This window comes from Cloeon dipterum, chromosome X, assembly GCF_949628265.1.
Source record: "Cloeon dipterum chromosome X, ieCloDipt1.1, whole genome shotgun sequence".
Taxonomy (NCBI): domain Eukaryota; kingdom Metazoa; phylum Arthropoda; class Insecta; order Ephemeroptera; family Baetidae; genus Cloeon; species Cloeon dipterum.
In genome coordinates, this window is record NC_088790.1 from 15,722,874 (window position 1) to 15,742,787 (window position 19,914).

Below are 19,914 nucleotides of genomic sequence, written 5' to 3' on the forward strand. Positions count from 1 at the left end.
GGTCGGCGAGATTATTTGGCTGCTCCACGGGCGCATGTAGGGGCATTGGTGCAGCTAGTCTGCTGTGTCTGAGAGTGAGATCCTAGTTGGTACCCTGACCCGCCGCGTCAGGTCGAGTCCACGCCGGTCCGCCGAGCACCGCAGCCACACGCAGCTCCGCGATGTCCGAGTCCGAAGCGTCGTTGGCCGCCCTCTTGCAGGGCGGCAATGGCAACAGCCCCGACGGCGCCGTCATTTCGGACGTGCCTGTCACCGACCCTGGCTCTTCCGGAGAGGTATCTACTTTCTCGACCCGGCTGCCCTGCCGCAGGAGGACATGCCCGTTCTCCAGGGTGGGGTGGCACTTGAAAGAGGGTGGATGGCGTTTATCACTCTGCAAATAATACTAAAGCCGCGTTGCAATTTGCTCGCAGATAAAGTTCATATCATATTACAATCTGTCACATCTACGCATTTTTAATAGCATTCTCTGACGTTCTAAGTTGACTGTGGTCTTTATTAGACTTGGATGGAAGTGAAATTCAAAAGCATTTTATGTGACATACGATAAATTCCTACTCCACTATATTAATGTTTTTTTTTTAATTCAAACCACGCGCATATAATATTAAATTCCATGCGTAATATTCTTGGCTTTGTTTCAATCATAGTACATTATCTGCTTATAGACAATATCTTGTGTAGTTGAATGTTCTTTCCTCTACCTCAGCGTGATCAAAAAATATTCAAGGCCAACAACTATATGAACCACATATTTCCAAATTTTCTTGCAATTTTTCCTTATCTGCAAAATATGCTGCAGCAAAATCCCTCGTTAAATAGACAATAAAGTGAAAAACAAGTCGAGTGTTGCCATCCATAAATCACGAGAGCGCCTCCCAAATTTATGCTAAAAACCATGCTTTCGTCAGCGCCTCACTAATTAATGTTTTTCATTGGCAGGGTGTCGTAGTGAGCAGCTCATCGACAACAGTCACGGCAGCAGTCGCGAGCAGGGTAAGTTGAGAACACGCGCGTCTGCCAGCTAATTGGAAAGTCACACTTCTTCTTCTTCTTTTCTTCACCTTGATGTGCGTATATATGCACAAACAATGATTTTCAATCTGGTCCGATCCAGCTGAACTTGACCTTTATCATCTCATCCACTTGCTTTAATTTGCATCTCTGAAAATTGAAGCAGGGGCACCAGCTTTAGACCGCAGACGAGTTAATCTGCTAAATCGGATCTCGAAACCTGCATCTCTTTTTCCTTATTGATTTATATTTACGCTCTTCTCTACTGTTTTGTCTCTCTGACTGCTTCCACAACATTCGCTCAGGCAGTGTTGTTATGCAATGTGTGCACAAAATGTGTTCATTGATCCGTCACCGCACACTCTTGTGTTCTCTAAATTAATCATGTAGCGATTGGTTACACTTGTCCTGCTCTTGTCTAGTCAAGATTGATTCTTATAAATCAATCCAATTTTTGTTCTTACTTCACCTGTTCCATTGATAGTTACTTTAGACAAGCATCTGTATAAAAATATCAAAATAAAATGTATTTTTGGTATTTTTTTTTCGTATCCACTGCAGTTCCGTCTATGAAAAAATGGAGCTAACTAAGTAAAATTTGTTGCGATTTTTTTGTTTCCCAGTAATATCATAACACGGATTATTAAAAAATATCCAGGTTGAAATAATATTTTCGCGTCTGACTTGACGAAAATGCTATGAATTATTATTGTATTAAAAAAGCGCAATTGAAAACATCCTGTCTAGTCAACAAGTGAATCTTTTAATTGAAAAGTAGTGCCCACGTTTGATCTAAAAATTAAGGTGTGTTTCGCGATCATTTGATAGTGTTTGATAAACTGACAATTTGCTAAAAGATTTAGATGGTTTGCTTAATTTGTTATTATTTAAAACTAAATGGTAAAAATTTCTATGCGTTATTATAATTTTTGGTGGGATTTTACAAGTAAATATTTGAAACAACGGCTTTTGCGGGATAATGGGCAGAAAATATCTCAAGAGTTAATTTCAAATTGCACATTTCACCACTTTTCAGAATTTACCAAGATTGTTGCTCTAGAACTCTTAGCAACGGAATTTTAAACCTAAACTTGTACCCCGTGTGCATATCAAATTCTTTTCAAATTACAAAAATGTTGCTAAAACAGATGACCATTTTCAAGATTCTTTAATTTTAAGTATTAGCTCTTAGCTATAGACCCCAAAATTCGATATTTGAGGAAACTTGCGGATTACGAAAAATAATACAAATTTTCCAAATTTTTATCTAATTTCAAACTCTGTAAGATGGTTACAAGAAAAAATCATTTTGTTTTTCGGATTAATAGGTGCGCTGTGCTTTTAAGTTAATTTGTCATAAACTCAAATTTGATTTTTAGAAAATATGTATTTATAACTGATAAGAAACCTTCGCATGCTTGCCAAATTTTTCTATATTTTCTGTACTAATTGCTCATAGGCAAATATCTTCATTATACATGCTTATTAAATTGTGCGCTGTTTCTTATTGGTCATTTAATAGGTGTTTGTGTTTATATAAAGTGGCTTATCAACTAATTTCAGCTGTTGAACCCCAATGAAGGCCCGGTTGTGGTAATCCGCTATGCTCGGGGATTCACGCGGATTCATGTGAGAAAATTTACTCGCACACCTCTGCTCGATAATGTGACCTTCTCTGTAATCTGCTCGCTGTTTGAAATTTCCTTTTTGGACATATCTGTCTTTCAAAGTTAATTGGGTTGCTTTTCTTTCCCTCTCTTGGCTGCTTTTATTTCTAAATTGAATTTATGGAACTGTGCTTGATGGGTTTACTAAGTAACTGGTGCAACATTCTTCAAAATTTATCCCTTTTGAAAAAAATTATACTTTAGAAATAACCGGCCTAGAGATTGCATATCTTCTCATCTCATTTGCATGGTTCTTTTTATCCAGTGTTTTGTTTTTGTTTCATATAATATGCTCCACTGCCCTCGGCCTGGTTGAGCTGAGGGGGCAACATTACACGGAATGAAGGACCCCACATGTTTTATGACACAACCACTAACAATAATCACGGCTAGTTCCATATCTCTTCAGACAATTGTCTTTAATAGTGCAATTGCAGCACTTATTAGTAAAGATTGGCTAATTAAATATTCGTTTTTTATCACCTGCACACAACAATTAATCCAAGAACAAACTTCTGGCCGCGATAAGTGACTGATTTTGATTATCTCTTCTCTCTAATCTTGTTGGTGTTGGATGCGTGTGAGTTGTGATATTTTTTCCTCAACGCACACCGACGGCTGAATGATGAGCCGAGATTATTACATGTTCAGTTGTCGCCGTTGTTGCAGGACACAGGAAGAGCTTCCGGCGCTATGAAGAAGTCCAACAGGTACAGGAGCCGCTCACTCTCTGCTTCCTCCAACGACTCTTACAGCTCAGGTACTGTGACTCACCCTCATATTTTATCCCCGTTTTTTGAACTCACCCCTTTGGGCAAACTTGGCGCTCAAGCTCTCGCTCTTGCCGCCAGATGGTGGGGCGATATTGGTCTTTTCAGCATGGAGTAAGTTAAAGTAGTTTTGATACTTTCAAATTACAGCAGTTCAACGAAAAATATTAAATCATACATGCGAATTGTATTTTAAAAATAGTTAGCATGAAATCACAGATTAAATCCATAAATTTATTCTACACGTGATTGAAAATACATTTTAATTTAATGAATTTAAGGTACACTTTATTGTCTTGATTTGTTTTTGATTAGAAAATTAATAATGATTTTAAAATAAGGGCATTATAACATTATTAAGTTATAAATATGTTTAATGATTTTTGTATCTTAGTCTCAGTGGGTCAAAGAGGGCATGAAAATATATATGTTGTTTGCGCGTGTTACACATAATGTCAAGAGTTTCACAATGTTGTTGCAGTGCATTTATAACACTCCCCTTCACAATAAAGTGTATTTGGCGGTCTGCCGCTTGTTCCACATTTCCCACTGCTTTATATATTATGAGAAAATCTAGTCTTTTCACAGTCTGGCCGCTGAGCTGGATAAAGCAAGTAATAATGTCAGAACTTACTCTTTCTCAATAGTTTTTCTCTCTCTCAAGTTTGAAGAGCGCGACTCCATGAGAATTACGTGTTCATTTCAATGCACAGAGGTGAAAAACAAGCTGCTTATCAGCTTCTCTGTTTGATGAATGAGGAGAGTAGGAGGCAGACGATTGCATTCTTAATTAGAGCTTGATTATGAGCAGCACAGGAGGGTACGACTTCAAACACTATTTTATCTGGTTCATCAGAGGGACTGTTTCTCAACTATCCAAAAAAATGCACATTCAGAACAGCTTAATTTAATATTTTCTAGTGTTAAGATGTGAAGATAGGATTTTTTAAAGAAAATAAATACCAAGTAGGGAACAGAAAAAGGAGGGAAACTGCAAAACTGTTCTGAGCTAAACTCTCGCTCTTTAAAAATAAAACTTAAACATGCGGTTATCATACTCTTGCTCAAATGAAATAATAATTTTGGAGAATATATGAATGTGACAATAATTAGCTCTCCAGTCTGGCTTCGGTGATAAAATTTGCGCGTTTCAAAATGGCAAACCCTTGTGTTTTTGCATCGCCCGAGGGAGTCAAATTAAGCTTTGAAAGAAACGTGCGTATATGCTCTCATTGTGAATCCAATTAATGGACCCTCTCGAGTGGAGGTTGGAAACTGCTCCGCAAATAATGAGGTGGTAGAGATGGTTTTCTGGAAAGCAAATACAACTCCTCCACGGAAACGTCGCCTCGTGGGTCAAGGCCGTGCCGCCTCTGCAGAAATTGCCGAAATTCCTCCAACGTGTGCCAAAAGAGCTGGTAGCCGTCCAGTCTCGTCTCAATTGGCCGCAGTTAGGCGTTCGCGCCTAACTATAAGAACGGTGCTGACAGTACCGTGGGGGTGGCGCCACCCACCCCTCGCCCCACTCGCCCCTTCCGCACAAAGGACGCAATTGTTTGGAGTCGACTTTCCCGCCACCTTGGCCACGAGCACCAACATGGCCGCCAGACCCGAGGCCAGGGCTCTCCCTCGGCAGGTGGCGGCTCTGGCACCTCTCGGGGGTTAATTTTGGCGAGGGTAGGGGTGGTCGGGGTCCGTTTCCGATCGATCGGGGGTGGCGGCGCACTTTTGGCAATCGGCCCGACGCGGTGCCGGCGCATTGATTCGGGCAGCATGTGCTGAGTGAGCGGCAGGGCAGGCGGCTCGCAGTCGCGGCGAAACGCTGCTCGGCTGCGGGTGTGCGTCCGACACGCGCGCGGCCGCCGCAAAAATAGCACGGCCGCGGACACTCCTCTTCTCCAGCGCCTTCTCTTTCTTCTGCTGAAAAGGTATCGCTCGCGTCTCTTTGATGGCTTTTGCATCTATCGTTCGTTTTTTATCCTCCTTCACTCTCGCCTCGGTCAATAAAAGAGCACCCTGGGACGTAGCTTAAATTTCCTGGAGCACTTTGAGCTCACAGCTTACGTTTTTGAATATTTAGGGAGATGATACTTTGGTTGGGGAAATCTTAATCATTCAAAAAAACCACTTTGGCTCCCTCTGAGAGTAACAACAAAGCTCGCCCACTAATAGGTGCCTTCAAAGGCTAATGGAAATTAATTTGGACGCATATTGCTGACACGCCACTGCGGCAAATAATACCGCGTTATCTGCGAGAGAATCTCTGGCGCTTGGGATAACAAATTCACGTTTCACGTTGCCTCCGCGGAGCGCCCCGCAGGGAATTCTCGACGCGACAATCGATGCTCCCTTTTCTTTTCATCCCTTTCGCTTGCACACACCACACGCGCTGAGACTAGAGGGATATCCGTCCGGGGCGTTTTATTTGGTTTTGCTGGCAAAGTTGGCGCTAAACCGTCCTGGCGTCCGTGTTTGCTCCTCTAACGCAGAGAGTGACATGCTCATTTTTAACCCTTTGCCAGCAGTTCTGGAACGTTTCATAATTTTCTCGCGTTTGCCTCTCGCTCTCGACGATGACCCGTTTCTTAATAGCTTAGAGGATGCCATAAAACTAGTAATCATTTTTATGTTTTCTTTCATCGCGGCCAAAATCGATAAACAAACCGTAAATTTAATTTACACGTGGCCTCTGCACTTCATTCATTTTAACAGTTAAGCAACGAGTCTCAAATAATTCTAGTACAACACTGTTTGATACTAGTTGTCACTTTTGAGCTTTACCGGTTTCGTGCATTCAAGAAGGCTTTGCAATTTCGTGTTGAAGATTAAACGTATTTATTAACATGTCGATGAAAATTAGTAAATAATTACTTTCCTTGTCTGCTGCGGGATTAATTGATGAGACATGGTTTATTAGGTTTAAACAATGAAGTACCTTGGCGTGCTCTTTTTTTCCTCTGGCTACTATTCATCTCTGTCAACCCTTCAATGCCATTGTTCAATTTAGCAAAAGCCATCGAACACACGCGACCCAATTCGCAAATAGCCCGAACGTTCAGTGTTCGGGCTATTATTTTGCTCGCCCAATCATTTTCCCCGCGTTTCGATTGACCTACCAGCAGCAGTGGCATTAATTTTTGTTGTCTCCGCGCCCCCGCCACTTGATTAATGTCAATTGGCGCGCTCGTTGGTTTTGATTATGTGTCGTTTTCCTTGCTGCTGCTGCCGGCTGGACACTTCGAAATAACGAACATTGTTCCGTCGTGGGCGAATTCACAGTCGCGGTGCGAGCGTCTCCTGCTATATAGGCAACAATGGCGTCGCACCACCCTCAAGTCCCGCACGCCCACTCCACTTCGAGCCTCAACGAGGAGGACGACGACCATGTGCCCACACAGATCGGAAAAGTGAGTCCCTTTGTCTTCATAATGTTTCGGGGTGGGGTGTGTGGTGTGCGCCAAAACTCAATTGACACACTTTGCAAGTGCCATCCAGCAGATGGGCTTTGTCGCTCGGCTGAATTCGTCTCTGTGTGGCACTACAGTTATAGGATTGCATGTGACCAACTTTTCAGACACAAAATCTGATTACCAAAGTTTTTGCTATAAAAATCCTTTCTGAAAATTAACAAACTAGTTTATTCCTGCCATAGCCAATAAATAAACGTCAAATATTTGAGAAGAAAATTGCAAAATGCTGCTAAAACAATTAATTACAATTAGGATAATCTAACGCTGTGCTGAATCGCAAATCGAATTCAGTATTTGCTAGTCAAGGTTGATTTTAATTTAAAATGCATTATTTTTTATTGGAAAAGAAGTTAGGTTTGTTGTAGAAATAGGTTATGGAATTCTGTTGTTGTTAGGATAATCTAACGCTGTGCTGAATCGCAAATTGAATTCAGTATTATTTGCTAGTCAAGGTTGATTTTAATTTAAAATGCATTATTTTTTATTGGAAAAGAAGTTTAGTTTGTTATAGAAATAGGCTATGGAATTCTGTAACGAGTGAATTCAAATTAAACCAACGCTTCTAATGTGAACTCTTGAAATTCCATTTGAAGCGTTAGATTAGGGCAAACATGCGCTCACTTAACGTGCAGTTTTGAATTACACTTGTCTTGCACAGAAGGGAGTTCACCCACATCCTTCGGCATGTTCAAAGGCAAATAAAATACATAAATTTTCATATTTTTAATGTCAGATATGAGCAGAAACTATCTCCCTTCATAGCTTAAAAATGCACTATTCACTCACGGTCTAAGGAAGTAATGTAACAAAATCAACCAAGGCCGCAAGGGTGCAAAGAAATAAATTTTGTATGTGCGTCGGATAGCCTCAACACAAAATATTCATAAATAGCTGCTGCGTACTTGCTCCATGTTCGCTTGATACTTGCACGCAGTAGATGAAATATATTCAAGTCAGCTCCGTTTGAAAGAAGTGCGAAAGTAATAAAAAAATTGCATCGGATATTTCGTAAAAGGAAACTAAGTTGTCACTAAATGTCACTAAATTTGAATAAAAATGGGCCACTTTGAAGTGTTTCCTTGGAGCCGTGGCTGGCGACACATACAAGCGTCTAACAGATTGCAGCATTTGCGCCTCACGAATGAATTACGCTCTCGGCCGCATGCAAAAGCGTGCGTGGCACTTTTCCAGAAAGCTGCGAAGCCCCACAGTCTCGAGGAAATGATTTTATTCGTCCACCCGATCTACCTCAAATTGTTTACTCCTCTCCGCCATTCTGCAGCGCAGGTTCATTGAGACCTCTCATTTGAGGTGGAGAAAGATAACAAATCCGTGCCAAAATATACATATATTTTTCTTTCTCTAATGTGCGTTTTTGCGGCTAATTTTGGACTGGGCTTTGTTTATGTCTGAACAAATGCTTGCACTACTTTTGTTTCGAAGAGTCGTTTTAGCTTTCTGACACCATTAATTTTCAATATTGTTAGCAAAATAAAGCGTTAATTATTTAAAGGAAATGTATATAGACAAATTTTTTTTCACCTGAAGCTAAGAATTCAGAAAATCAGAGTTCTTGAGGAATTTTTTGTATCAGACGCCGCGTTAGCTGTAAATTGCTATACAAGGAGAGAACATTGTGACGTCATCACTGTACTCATGGTGGCAAAGGTATGAGTCAAGTTTGTGTTCGGCTGCTTGTTGGATTTTGTTGCAAATAATGCTTTTAAAGCCAAACAATTGGCAAGGAACAACAATCAGGTCAACTGAAAGTAATGTTGTCCTAGACATGATGACGTCACAGTGTACTGTCCTTGTCTTGACAGATAACGCGACAGCTGATACCGAAAATTCGCACTCAAATTCCAATCGCACTCTCAAATTATATTTTTTAACATCCGCACGTTCTTTAATGGTATTCATGAACGCTTTAAGTGGGAGTAGATAAGCAAAGTCTCGTGACCGACGGGAATTTCGGTGATTCTTATCGTGTAAGGCTCTCAATTGTTTAATTGCTGTTCTTGTTGATACTCGGTAAAAATTCAAAAACATATTGATGAAATATTCACAAACATGATAAAAAAAATTTGCGTGGAGATTTACACTTGAGGTGAAAAGCACTTCAATATATCTTTAAAACACTTCAATATATCTTTAAAACACTTAAGACAACTTAATGCTGTCTCAACTAATTTCAACTTGGTTGATTTCCTAAAGTAGGCCCAAGTTTTCTTGACTTTTGAAAACGTTAAAATTGCAATTTGACATTATTATACAATCTCACACAACAATAATTTAAATTTAATTTTTTAAAAGATCGCTATGACGCTATCAATATTGATTATGAATTCTTTGCAGCGTCCGATGGCTCTTTGATTTTCGGTCTTATACATTTTTAGCGACCTTTAATTGGATTGGTCGGTACAGGCCTTTCTCTGGTCAATAATTAAAGAGCTAGTTACACGCGGCGCAGCAAGAGGCGCATTCAGAGTTGAAAATCGATTGGCCTTAAAGGCGAAACGCGAGTTTGTAGTTTCGGGTCGCGAGCTCGATCAGCACGAAAATAAATCGCCGACTTGAGATGCCGCCCCTGAAGGATTGGAAAATTCATTGCCTTATCTCTCTTAACGCGGCCCATTTCACGCGCGTGAAATAAATTCATTCGTCAGCAACTTTAGAGCAATATTTCGTCAGGCAACTATTTTCACCACGTTAAAGAATTTACAGACGTGTCAGAGGTGAATATTAAATTTTGTAAATTCGAATAATTTAAAAGTGTTTATTCGAAACCTTCTCCCCTGGCATTTGCTTCTAACTAATAAGTGCTTGAATCCATAGCCCTGTTGCTGGTGAAATTTGGGTGCAATAAAAGATATGAAAAACGAGTGAAAATAAAGGAATCCCGTACGTGCGAGGCTCTCTCAGCTGAAATTAGCTGAAATGCAGAGCACCCAAGGGGTCGTTTTTGTCAGCACGCGAGAAATGAAAAATGAAACACAAATACAAGCCTGCAGAATTGGGTCACCGGCACTTTTGTTTCAGCGCTTTTCATCCCCTCGATAAAAGCTGAGCAACGCCGCGTGCGGCATCGTCCTGTTGAAACTTGTAAACGCTCCTTTGCTGCTCGGCGACTACTGCAGTGCAATATGTACAGATAGCATTAGTATTTACCATGCATGTGTGACTCGTTTTTTCTTCTTACAAATGTATTCGGATTTATCCTACTTTATCGTATTCGTCGGTTGCGAAAATCGTCTGGCTGGGATAAAACTGTTTTGCCTAGCGACTATGGGATGCCGATATTTTATAACTAAATGCCTATTTGCGCATCAAGCGGACGTTTACTTACTTTGCCCGCCTGCTTGTTTGCTTACGAACTTAGATGCAAATCTAAAACTAAACTTTCGCAGTTTGCAAACTTTGTTATTTGCACTGAGCAATTTGTTGTTTCATAGGCTTGACGTTTTGCATTTATTTTTTCAAGCAACCTCGTATATATTCTTGTTTTCATGGTGGTCGGAGTGAAACTTTATTTATTCCACCAGCATGTTTCTGCTAAAAAGCTTTAACTGCGTCGCCACTTTATCGCACCATTAGAATATGTGAGCATGAAATAGTTTAAAATTAACTCGTATCGCAGATGTAACATTAGTGTTGTTTTAGCTTCTTGTGTCAACAACAATCTAGGGGATTCAACTCAGCTTTTGAAATTAAAATTCTAACCCAGCGAATGGGTGGGGATTTCGCCTCGTGTAATTGAAGCGAGGGCAAGCGCGAACGGCATCCAAATTTAGCTTAATGCACTCTTTTTAATTGAAACGACTGTAATCGATTGTCGACGAGGCTGATGATAATCAAGCCTTCGCATCGCTGGCTGGCAGGCTTTTTCATTTATGTTTTATTCAAATGCTTTCACGCAGCTTTTTTCATCGCACACACGCATTTGAATAATTTCGAAAATCTTTCTTTTCAAGTATACCCTTTTGAGCTTAATGCACTTAATGTATTGAAAACATCAAACATGAGCATTTTTATTTTTCTGTTTTTATTTTAGCAAATAAAAAATAAAGGTTCAGACGACATGGAAATAATTAAAGCGCCTTTATTGAAGCTTTATCTTGCCTTTTGAAAGACAAATTAAAGGTTAAGAATACAGAGAGTTTATTTTTATGAGAAACATCGACAACACAAAAATATCACATAAAATGACCCTTTTAGTATTCACTATTCGAATTGGATTATTTTTAATAGTTATGCAACCTGTGAACGATTGCATAATTCTTATCGGCTTTCATAAAAGGCCCGCTATCGGTATTTGATTTTTATGATAATGTGAATTTGAATTCCCATTGCGAAAGTAAGAGTTGGAGACTCATTCAGAATGGAGAATTTTGCACCGTAATGGGCGTAATGACCCACACAAGCTTTTGAAACGCAAATATCCGCATATATGTTTTTTTTAATGCTACTTTCGCTCATCTCGAGCAGCAGTTGAAACGTGCGCAATGAGCAGCAAAGCTCTAGCGCAGCTGAAAGACCGTAACAATGCGTACGACGGCGAGCAGCGAGATTGGCCTCATTGAAGCGGATATAATCCTCGCCAATTAGCGTTACGTTCGCCATTGATATACAAATGGTGTATGAACAATAAGAAAGTGCAATCCTCATTCGCCTGCGGAGGAAAATGACCTCTGACCCAGTTTGATGTAACCTGCCGATATGAGCCTTAATGGCCGAATCACGTGTGAGATACCGCTCGCATAATGAATCACGAGCGAGACTTTTACGCCTGATTTGCATACAATTATCATGAGCGGCGGCGATCCGCGTGCAACAATTTGTAATTAGACCGGCGGTGGCTCGTTATTTGTTCGCCAATGCCCGATTATCGGATGTGTCCGCCTGACTGCGATTCCAGGTCGCGCGCCGCCAGCTCGCGATAATCCGCCACCCGAGTTTCTGCACGAGAGCCTATATTTGCAGATAATGTGTCTGCTGCCGGCGGTGCAGCTCGTGCGATGCGATTTCCTTGGCTCGCTTCATTAATAGTAGGCGTTTATATACGCGGATCGATAAAACAGAGACAAGCAGGGATAAATAGTGAAGTGATTTTTAAAGCAAATATGCTATCGCCACAAAATTGAAATTCATTTTAATAAAGTTATTTTGCGTTACACTATTAGACCAGTGGCACATGTTTAATGTGACACTACAATTATGGATAATAGAGATCAGGATCCGACAAAAATCAAGCCGTTGGCTCGCATTGTGCTTTGCGTGCATTTGCAATGTGAGAATCCGAGCGATGTGCGGGTAGATTTACGCCTACATTTGATTCTCTTGCATTGCAATGACGATTCCATTCGGATTTGGGATGATTCCTTTATCGCTACTTGCTGGTTTGCATCTATCCAGCATGCGTGAATTAATTTCACGGATGAATGTCTTAAACGATTCAATTAAAGACCCCTCGGGGGCAGTAACACGATCTGGTCATTTTCTGGACTGGACTTCCTTCAATTAGGCCCTTGCACCCATGTTATTCGTTCGTGATGTAATTAGAAAACGGAGTTTTCGCGAGTTATTTGCTATCAGGGAGTCTATTATCTCAAAAAAGATGATCTGATAAAATAAATTTAAAATTTATTGAAGCAATCGTTTTCATTTTGGGAAATAAATTATATTTGATCTCAAATTTTTCTCGTAAAATAAGTTGAGTACTTCATTATGAAATCAAGCAGTTCACATTTTCTTTTGTCAACTTATTGACGTGCACAAACCGCATTGCATACGCTTGAAATTTAGCCTTATTAGGATGCAGCAGTATTATAAAATGCAACAATAGCCCCGTTTCCCGTGACATCTCATTTTAATCAGAAACTTGAACAAGTGCCAGCAAACGCGGACAACCATAAAGTCGTCTCCCGGAGTCTGCACCGTTCCGAGCTCAAGGCCGTCGTGTCCTTTCAACCGCGGAAAGATGCAGAATGCAAAATATCCCAATGCAAATTGGACCTTTTTGATGCTCGACGCTATGACAAGCAAAGACCTCGAGTTTTTGCATTCACACGCGGATGAAAGGGTGCGTGCCGGTGGTTTCTTTCCTAGAGTCCCTAGAGTGCTCGGTGCCTCTCCAGGGGGTAGATTAATTGGGATGACGTGCCGTATTCTCCAAAAACACCTCCTTGCTACCTGCGTATTTTTTTCCCGTCCTCACGGCGACCCAGATTGCTAGCAATGCAAATGGGAACAAAATTAGCTCAGCGTTTTCGCTCATTGCTCTGCGGACGGGGGTATTTGCGGAGGAGGAGAAAATCCAGCCGAAAAGGGAAAGGTTTTTGTTAGCCTGCACCAGTCGAGAGTTGTGTGTTTGCAGATGAGCTATTCAGCTAAGCAGAAGCTTCGATCGTGTTTGCTCTAGGTTTGCTTTCATGCCAATGAGGCTAAGTTTATCGTTTTCCTAAATCCCAACAGAGATTTAGTTTATTAGAGGGATGATAAAATGTAATTGTAAAGATCCTAAATTAAATTTTGATTTTTCTTGGATTAAAATTAACACAATTTTGAGAATAATTTGTATTGTGTTTCTGTAAGCAATGACCCTAAACTACAAGTCAGGGGTGAGATTTTCTCTTTGCGTTGCAGTGCGATTTTCTCACCCCTAACTTGCAGTGTAACATATATATATATCGTTTATAGTAACTACCAGGTTGATTTTTTCCAGGAAAGATTAAAATTAATTTTTAAAGAGCATCAATATTCGTCAGATATTGGATTTCCCCAAGCCTATTTTCCATTGGGCGTTGGAAGCCCACCAATGGCGATCTCCTCCCATATTTGATTTTGCATCCCCAATCAAAGTCATCCTGCCCTTCCGGCGGAGCATTAGCCTAATAAAAAAGGGGAGGTTTGCAATCTCCTGTCGCCGTGGTCTAATTTCGCAACATAATGCATCTCAGTCAGCGTGGAAAGTGATTGCGGGCCGAGTGTGCGCGGTGAGACTCGAGGGGCTGCTCGGCTGGCAGGCAGTCGCTCTTTGTTTGAAAAGTCAGTCTGCAGGCAGAGCAGGTCGGGGGTCATGCGATGGCATGGCGTTGGCCAAGCAGCACTGTGTCGCCGCCGCCGCAGTGCCCCTGCAGCGCTCCCTGTCCATGTCGACGCCGCAGCCGCAGGTCAGTTGCACTTCCTTGCCTAAGCAAGCCCCAATTCCGGCGTCGCCAAGGGACGTGTTTGCCTTGATACGACCAATAATGGTCATGATCCAATAGTCTTTGGGGAGCCGTTGCATAATGTTTTCTCTCCAACCGCTTTTCGGGGGAGACGTTAATTTTTAAATATTATTTAATCTAGATATCTGGGAAATGACACAGTAAATATTCTTTGAAAATTTGGAAATGTTTTTTCCAAATTAAACCTGATGAGTTTTTGCGAAAATTAACTCCACTGATTTTACGTGGAAAGAAAAAATTAATTTACAAAGTAAAAATATAAAAATTATTCTTATTGCAGATGTAATTTTACTTCAATTAATATTCTAAATAATTTGTGAATAAGGATTCTGATTTAGATTTGAATTTAAATTAAAACTGGAGATTTACTCAGTACTTAGTTTCAATCAGTGTATTTATGTGTTATTCAATAAGTGAATTTCATAGGCAATATTAATAGCAATTGAAACCGGTTTAGCTTGTACGTCAATGATGCTATTCAAATAGAAACAATTTCCAATGTTCCTGGATATATAGCAACGAATTAATACTCTTATTACGTACAGCAAATTGTTAGATTTGCGTTCAAGCAAAATTCCCGAGTTTAGTGAAAATTCCGCGCTAATAGTTAATTTAATTCAACTGATTACGATGGGAAAGGATTGTCCTTCGATAATGCCGCACAAAATTTTCGCGAGAGTTTTGGAATGAAATTAATCTTTTCATGTTGCGTTGCACGGAGTTTGATAAAAATGTGGTTGTATGGCGTCGAAAAGGAAGTGTGATATGGCACACAGCGTTTATTTATTTTTTGTCGCCGGTCACTGGTCGGGCTCGAGTTTTGTTCCTCGTGCCGCTTAAAATTCAATCCCGCCGCAAAATCCACGACAGTCTTCAAGTGATAAATATAACAGGCAGTTCAGCTGGGTTGTCGGCTTTGTAAAAAGGAAGTTGTAAATTAGACTGCTGGAGAGATTCAACCCTGCACAACCGTGTCGCCGAGCCTGTTTGCCTGTCCCACGACAAAGCTGCTTGCTCACGGTTCTGCTATTTTGCTCATTTTGACGCGCGTATCGATTTGTAGAGACGAATTTTTCACCCGCGTCAGCCTAATTGCCGCAGTGATCAGTGAGACTGACGTTCGCGTGGTTAATCTTTGTCACTGCCAAACAGTTGATTTTTGCTGGATTTTGGTGTAAAATGTTCTTTGATATTGAGTAGCTTCTTAGAATGTAAATTTTGCTTTAAAAATTAAGCTTAACTTTATTTCATTTTGCTGCCTTGAAAGCTTGAGCTCTAATTTGTCTCAATATACGTGCGTGAATTTTTTATCTCCAGATCCTTACGCAGGTCTCATAATAATTTTATTCTGTGCGCACAACACGAGAGAATTGCCGCCATGCAATTCGGCCTGCTTCTTCTTTGCAAAGTGGAATTAGCACTGCGGATCCTTAGCAAACTTTTTCGCTCTCGGCAGTGAAGGGACCAATATTTTTCCGGTGCTTCAACTAGCAAGCACCCTGGGCTGTGGAAGCTCAAATTTCAGTCTCTGTTCGTAACTTTGCATATCGACGTACGTGAAAAGAGTAAATTTGCACCGCAAGCTGATGGGGGGGGGGGGGGGGTCGTACAAAATTATTGTGTACCTAATAATCTAGAGCGAGCTCGCAGTTAACATGAAATTTTAGTCTGGCCACTTTTAGCTGAATCCGTACATAAACGAATTTGATCCGACCATGTTCCGATAAAATTTTGTCATATACCAATCCATATTTCCACTATATGTGGATCAACAGATAAAATATTTTTTTTCAGACTCGGATGCAGTACTGTGGAACGGATCTCTAAAGCGGCTGCTTGAATGTTAATCCCAAAGATTCCGTGCTGCATACTCGATAAATTTCCGACAAAGCCTTGTATATTTAACATACACCCGCCTTATAAATCCAGGAAGACGTGTTTGCTAGCCAAATGGGCGTTCATTCGTTGCAAACAAGAGCCTTCGCTGATCCCACACCAAGCGGGTGATGTTGGTAGTGCTATGAGTGGCGCGTGGCTCATTAAAATTTAATGAAGCCGTTGGCACCCAGCGAGAAATAATTACCACTGCCGTTTCTCGGATCAACAAGGGACAAATCAGCTTGTCGCTGTTCATTTTATTTGTTGGTACAAAACATCGAGCCTTGACATCTAACCGTGTAGCTAGCCCCCGGCAGGATTCACGTCAAGGGCTGTTGGTTTTTGCCACCAAGAGTTAATTACGTATACCAGCTTGCCCATCAGCACTTTGATTCAATTTGTGGAAATTAACAAACACTATTAGATTAGAGGCAAAGCTGCTGTTGAAATTACTGTGTCGCATGCAATTTTTTTAATGTAACCGACAGCTAAAATCTACTTTTTAAAAAATAATAAATTTTTAGTCAGTTTCTTAAATTAGATTCAATAGATTACCACTTTTTTGTTTTTTTTTATGTTGATTACTGTTGAATTCGTCTGGCTCAACAAATTACATTTAATGATGTTTCATCATTACCCTGTAATATTTTATGTCGTTTTATCCAAGCAATGCAAAGTTTATTTTTAGATCAATGAGTAATTTAAAAGAGTGAATATAGATTCCCGGCGCAGGAACACTTTTTCCAGCCACGATTTCCACAAGGCGTTTTTCATTTCCGGCTTATAGAAATGGAAGGAATCGTGTCAGTTCTATTGGTGATCGATCAATCACTCTCTTCGCACGCGTCGGGCAAAGCGAGCATTTTCCTCTCGAAAAGAGCATCAATGAATTTCAGCTCCGTCGAGCACACACGCCCAATCTGGCAAAACGACGGCGCGCCTGATTACCCGCCGCACAGTCATGCAGGATGCACTTGGCAAAGTGGGAAAGAAAATGCAGCTCGCGGCACTTTTCTCGCCCAGGGGGTGGGCTTGGGGCTTGGGCTGGCTGGCGTACACACACACGGCTCGAAAGTGGGCCATCGATTTTGCGGCGCTGTATTTTATTCTCCCCTTTAATTTCCCAATGTGCAGATCCCGGAAAAGCTGCGCGACGGCATGGGCGGCTTCAAGGACCGCAACAACCGGCGCAGGTTTAGCCTGCCCGCCACCGCCAGGTACCTCGAGCTGAAGAAGCAAGGCACCCAGCAGGACTCGAGGCGCTCCTCCCTCGCATCTGTCTGCTCCAACACGTGTACTTACTTTTCAATTATAGCACATCGTTCGCCGACAGCTCAATCCGGTCACACGGATGTTGATCTTTCAGATTGATTCGCTTGGGCTGCAATGCGCAAACTTGCACCATTGATGAAAATGTCACTGAACAAACTCGCCCTTATTGCAATCTGTCTGAATTTTCAACATTGTAATATTAAGAACGGAAGATCGAGCCTTGATATCCGATTTTATGTAATATTGCAGTGAAATTAGTGCTGGAATTCTATTTATAACAGTATATCAGTCGATTCCTGAAGATAAAAAAAAACAATTTCTCTCATACTATTAAATTTGTTAAAGAAGATAGCATAAATTCCGTAAACACTTTTTTCCAAGTTATCTCAAAGTGAAGCGTCAAATTCGTTTGACGTCACATCTATTTATTCAAAACTTGAGCGCCATGGTTTGCCCCTTTCATCCTTTGAATGCTTGTTTGTTTCATGACATTTATTTATCTTTTTGTTACAAATGCGTCTCGTTTCTTGCAGCTTCCTACACTGGCAGCAGTTCAGACGAAGATGATGTCTCACCTCGTGATAAATCGCAAAAGACTTCCAAGGGCCTCACAGACTTTTGTGTCCGAAATATCGACCAGCATCTCTTTGGAAGGAGGGAAATCGAAATTGCTGAGCAAGGTAAAAATCACGAAAAGTTTATTATTGATAAAAAGCGCAATCTCAATAATTGTTCCGAATGTAACACTTTGATGTTCTTGCTTCCATTGGAAATTGATTAAAAATTTGCTCCGCGAGGCGAAGCTGCATGAGAGCAAACAGGTTCCTGCTCTTTTCCATCTCGTGATGTTTTAATTAAAACCGAGCTAATATTGCATCAACTTGGCAAAGCCGGCAGGTTCTCTGTAAAGTTAATTTTCTCGTTCCTTCGCTCTCGTACCGCAACCAGAGCTGTTGGAACGAGTTTTGAATTGGTATCGGAAATACGAGCCGATGTCAACAATTTAATTAAAGATTGCACGAAGGAAATCTTAGCAAAACGTCTGATGGAACCTGAGTACGTGGAGTTTGATTTCATTGTCATCGCGCCGCAATTTCTGCGGATGCGAAACACTCGAAGGGAATTTCGCAGCAGCTCGCAAATCAAATGATTTCCGCTCTGTATCTCTCGCGAATGGAAGCAGTAGTATCGTTTGAGCCCTTCTGGTGATATTTCACTGTTCACTGCATTCCGAGGTCACTTTGCTAAACGGTGCTAAAGATTTATTTGCTTGGGCCAATTACCCCGATTTCCACATTAGTGAGATAAAATTGTTAACTCGTTAGTGTATACATCAATCTCCCCTTAATTTTAAATTAATAAAAATATGCAAATTTTTATGTACTTCTGGCTTTGTGTTTTCCTGAACAAGAAAGATTTAAAACAAGAAATCCGGTATTGTATTGTATTATTATTTACTTTTTTCCTGTCAAGAACAATACCAAAATTCCTGCCTGCTTTATTGTTTTCTCTTTTTTTCCTAATAACTTTAGACACATTTACCCCAAAAAGTATATTAATTTTTTTCTAGAAAAATGTAGAAATGTTTTTTCTATTAAAAAATGAGTGAGATGAGCAGTAATATTTATTTTATTTAGCTCTAATTAAGTGTTAATGAAGTGTTGGTATTTTTATTGTAACCCTTGTATTTGAAAACATTGCATTCGTAATTTTTTAGTTTTCAAACAACAGATCGTTTGGTTTATTTTTTTTCCTGAAAAGTAATTAATAACATCTACTATTGATGAACCATAATGAATTTATTGAGAGAATGCTTTTATTTGAAATGCTTAAAAAAACTAATTAAATATGGCCAAAAATTTATCTTTAACTGCAACAGACTTTAAATTCAACTATTTAAAAGCATCTTAACAACAAGAAAATATTATCCACACCAATACAAAAATTTGCAAAAAAAATCTCAAATACCATTCCTAACCCTATTTTGTGAATGAAATATACCTGAGCAAAGAAATATTTTGTCCCCGGATTACTAATTCTGTGATTTTTTTCTCCTGAGTGGCAAGCCTATTCCCTATCCCTACCAATTTGAAGTTGGGTGAAAAGAATCGAAATTTTTATAAAAAAAAAAGTTTATATAAAATTTGCATCGGAATAGATTTTTTAATTAAAATGAAAATTTGACAGAAATGCCCGGAATCATGGCGTTACGGAAGCGTGCCGGCGACGACAAGCCGCTGAAAGGAGCAAAGATTGTTGGCTGCACGCACATCAACGCGCAGACGGCCGTTCTGATCGAGACGCTGGCCGAATTGGGCGCCCAAGTGCGATGGGCAGCGTGCAACATCTACTCGACGCAGAACGAGGTGGCTGCCGCGCTCGCCGAGGCCGGCTTTTCCATTTTCTCGTGGCGCGGTGAGTCTGAGGAGGACTTCTGGTGGTGCATCGACAAGTGTGTCAACTCGGATAACTGGCAGCCCAACATGATTCTCGACGACGGCGGTGACGCTACGCACCTCATGCTCAAGAAGTATCCAGCCATGTTCAAACTGATCAAGGGTGAGAAATTCTAAATTATAGTGACCTTAGAAGGAAACTCTTGGGAATCAAATTTTTT

The 19,914-nt window shown here is 40.6% G+C and overlaps 1 protein-coding gene across 4 annotated transcripts in view; it reads left to right on the forward strand.

Moving 5' to 3' along the window:
* The window catches only part of LOC135947347 (adenosylhomocysteinase-like 1), a 23,987-nt gene continuing 4,073 nt past the window's right edge, over window positions 1-19,914 (forward strand). The window contains exons 1-6 of one of the 4 annotated variants that reach the window (XM_065496140.1): window positions 1-275; window positions 943-996; window positions 2,578-2,643; window positions 3,351-3,441; window positions 17,831-17,977; window positions 19,485-19,856. In XM_065496140.1, coding sequence (XP_065352212.1) covers window positions 162-275; window positions 943-996; window positions 2,578-2,643; window positions 3,351-3,441; window positions 17,831-17,977; window positions 19,485-19,856 — 844 coding nt within the window. In that variant the 5' untranslated portion in view covers window positions 1-161. Of the gene's footprint in view, window positions 276-942; window positions 997-2,577; window positions 2,644-3,350; window positions 3,442-5,223; window positions 5,380-6,730; window positions 6,859-13,935; window positions 14,091-17,159; window positions 17,320-17,830; window positions 17,978-19,484; window positions 19,857-19,914 lie in introns of those variants that run through there. The other 3 variants (XM_065496141.1, XM_065496142.1, XM_065496143.1) reach the window with 3 other exon arrangements.